Source organism: Corvus brachyrhynchos, unplaced genomic scaffold, assembly GCF_000691975.1.
Source record: "Corvus brachyrhynchos isolate BGI_N302 unplaced genomic scaffold, ASM69197v1 scaffold150, whole genome shotgun sequence".
NCBI classification, from domain to species: domain Eukaryota; kingdom Metazoa; phylum Chordata; class Aves; order Passeriformes; family Corvidae; genus Corvus; species Corvus brachyrhynchos.
The window spans coordinates 2,077,428-2,080,553 of NW_008236162.1; the positions used below are offsets into that span (position 1 = coordinate 2,077,428).

The following is a 3,126-nucleotide window of genomic DNA, read 5'->3' on the forward strand; positions in this document are numbered from 1 at the left end:
TGGCTTGGAACTGCAAGACCAAGTGGCTGGTGGAGTGGCTGGAGAGCACCAACCCCACGGTGCCCGCCGTCTTCTGCAGCAGCCCTGGGCAGTTCGAGGGACAGCGGATCCGGGACCTGGCACTCAGTGACTTCCAGTGCATCACCACAGGTAGAGGAACACCGTCACCTGTCAGCTGTCACACGTCACCTCACTCCTGGGTGTCCAGACCCTCATTGCCACCTCTTCCCACTCCAGATTTCGTGATGCACCAGGTCCTGCCCTTCCAGGCGGTGTCGGCCGAGCCCTTCACCTACGCCAGCGACCTGTACGTGGCCCTGGCACAGCCGAGCGCCAGCAGCTGCTCCATCCTTAAGTGGGACTACGTGGAGCGCAAACTCCGCGACTTTGACCGCATCCCCGGTGAGGAATCGGGCCCAGGAATCCCCCCTCCTGGGCTGGGAGTGACCTGGGACGGGCACAGCCCCGATGTGACGTGGTTTTGTTGTCAGCTCACTCGGCGGTGCACTGCAAGCCCATCGTGGCGCAGGACCAGCTCTATGTGGTGGTGGCGCAGCTCTTTGGAGGCTCCTACATCTACCGCTGGGACACGGCCGTGGACAAGTTCATCAAGATCCAGGACATCGACAGCCAGAAAATCCGCAAGCCCAACGACATCGAGGCCTTCCAGATCGAGGGCGACTGGTACTTCGTCATCGCCGACAGCTCCCAGGAGGGCTCCACCAGCCTCTACCGCCTGAACCAGAATGGGTTTTACTCCCACCAAGCCCTCCACGCCTGGCACCGTGACACCGACGTGGAATACGTGGAGAACAACGGGAAACCCCGGCTGATCATCTCCAGCAGCTCCCAGGCCCCCGTCATCTACCAGTGGAGCCGGGCGCAGAAGCAATTCGTGCCGCAGGGCGAGGTGGGCGAGATGCTGGACGTTCAGATGGTCAAACACTTCAAGACCAAGCGGGACCAGTTCCTCTGCCTGAGCCGCTACATCGGCGACTCCAAGGTGGTGCGGTGGGAAGGGCAGCGCTTCGTGGAGGTGCAGACGCTGCCGTCGCGCGGCTCCATGGTGATGCAGCCCTTCGTTTCGGGGCCGTGCGGGCGGGCGACGTGCAGCTGCTGCTGGCGCCCAGCTTCAAGGCCAACACGCTGGTGTACCGGCACGTGGTGGTGGACCTCAGCCTGTAGCCGGCACCCGGAGAGCCCCGGACAACCACCGGACACGCATGCGCCCAGCACCCCCTGTCCCCTCCAGGCACCCCTTGCCCCGGCCCTCCACCTTCACCCAGCCCCACGGTGCCTCAGTTTCCCCACGGTGCTCCCGGTTTCACCCTGTGGGATGCAGGGAGGGAGGGTGGGACAGTCCATGCCCTGGAGAGCTGTACCCCTGGGGGGGTGGGGAGGGTGGGGGGTCTTTGTCCGCTTGGGCCATGGGCTGGGGTCTGAAAGGGGGGGAACAGCGGGCTGGGATGTGGCAGGAAAGGTGGGGGGTTCACAGGATGCTGAGGGGCTCCCAGGCTGATGGGATGCTCCAGAGTGGATGGGATGAGCGAGGTGGATGGGGTGGGATGCCCTGAGGAGGGTGGGATGCTCCGAGGTGGATGCAGATGGGATGCTGAGGGTGGTGGGATGCTCCAAGGTCAGCGGGATGCTCCAAGGCAGATGCCAATGGGATGCCCTGAGGAGGTTGGGATGCTCCAGGATGTTCCGAGGTGGATGCAGATGGGATGCCCTGAGGCCAGCGCGATGTTTCGAGGCAGCAGCTCCTGTCCCTCTCCGTGCATGTCCAGCAGCCCCCCCCTCCCCGTGCCCATGGCCCCGGTGCCAGGCAGGACCCAGCGTGCCAGAAGGGTGTCCGTGCCCACCAGAAACCCCCCAAATAAACACACTGTGACCCCCAGCCCTGCCCGTGTGTCCTTCCAGCCACGGGGGGCCGGCTCCATCCGACACCCCGCAGCGCCAGGGAGCGAGAACTCCTCATTTTGGGGTGCTCCAGGCTCCGCACGTGGCTCGCCTGGTGTTTTTTTCCAGCAGAAACCTTGGCCCACGGTGCGGGTGGGAAGCAGGAGGTGTTTCCCCAGGGAGGGGAGTCCCCGCCCAACTGGTTTCCCAGGGGAGCGTTTCCCTGTCTCCCAGGTGTATAAATATGCATGTGAAAAACCACCAATTAAGAGCACAAATAAAGATGCTCTCGCGGGTAACAGCCGCCCTGGGGGCACGGATGGGTTTGGGGAGCAGGATTTCACCTGGGTGGCTGCTTCCAGGGCATTGCCACGTGTCCCTGCCTCAGTTTCCCTGGCAGGAAAAAGCAGATTTTAAAGCCCAGGGAGCGCAGCAGGAGGGTTCTGGCACTTCCAGAGCGGCAATGATTGGGATGGGGAATTCGGGAAACCCTGGATCAGTCCTTGGGCTGCAAGGCCAAGAGGGAGGTGGCCCAGACAGGTGATTCCAGCAGCTTTTATTTTCTCGGGAGCATCCTTCAGGGCTCCATTCTTCCAGTGGGGTGCTCCACATCGTCCATCAGAGCACCAAAAAAGCATCACATCCCCTCCGGACCCAAAAATAATTCTTCAGCATCAGTCTAAGTGACTCTCCCTGCCTTCCCTACCTGCTCACTGCTTAAGAAATTGTATGTTTTAATATATATAAAAAAATATATATATATTAGGCAATTAATTTGTATGTCTTAAGGAACATTTAATATATATAATATATGAATATACCCTGTATTAATATAGTAATATTCAATATATTAGGCAAATTTTAAACACGCCATTTTTATACATGCTTAATATATTTTATATTGGTATTTCATATACTTAGGGAATTTATAGAATGTTTTTATTTTATTTTATAAACCCCTCCACGTGTGGCCCACACTTGTCAGGGGCGCTGTTGCCCTTTTAAGGTCATTGCCCTTTTAAGAGGCGGTGTCGCCCTTTTAAGGGCATTGCCCTTTGAAGAGACCGTGCTGGCCTTTTAAGGGCGTTGCCCTTTTAAGAGCGGCCGGTGGGGCCCGGACCGCGCATGCGCAGCTCCGTTGCTGCAACTTTCAAATTCTTGGATTCGCTCCCCTGGGGTTCGGGGGAATTTTGGGGGGATTTGGGGGCTCCAGGGGGGCACAACACC

The 3,126-nt window shown here is 58.8% G+C and overlaps 1 protein-coding gene across 1 annotated transcript in view; it reads left to right on the forward strand.

Annotated features, from left to right (window-relative positions):
* LGI3 (leucine rich repeat LGI family member 3) overlaps positions 1–2,673 on the forward strand; it is a 4,540-nt gene extending 1,867 nt beyond the window's left edge. The window contains exons 6-8 of the mRNA XM_017732448.1: positions 55–150; positions 238–402; positions 492–2,673. Of these exons, the coding sequence (XP_017587937.1) occupies positions 55–150; positions 238–402; positions 492–1,519 (1,289 nt within the window). The 3' untranslated portion in view covers positions 1,520–2,673. The remainder of the gene's footprint in view (positions 1–54; positions 151–237; positions 403–491) is intronic.
* Positions 2,674–3,126: the final 453 nt, after the last annotated feature.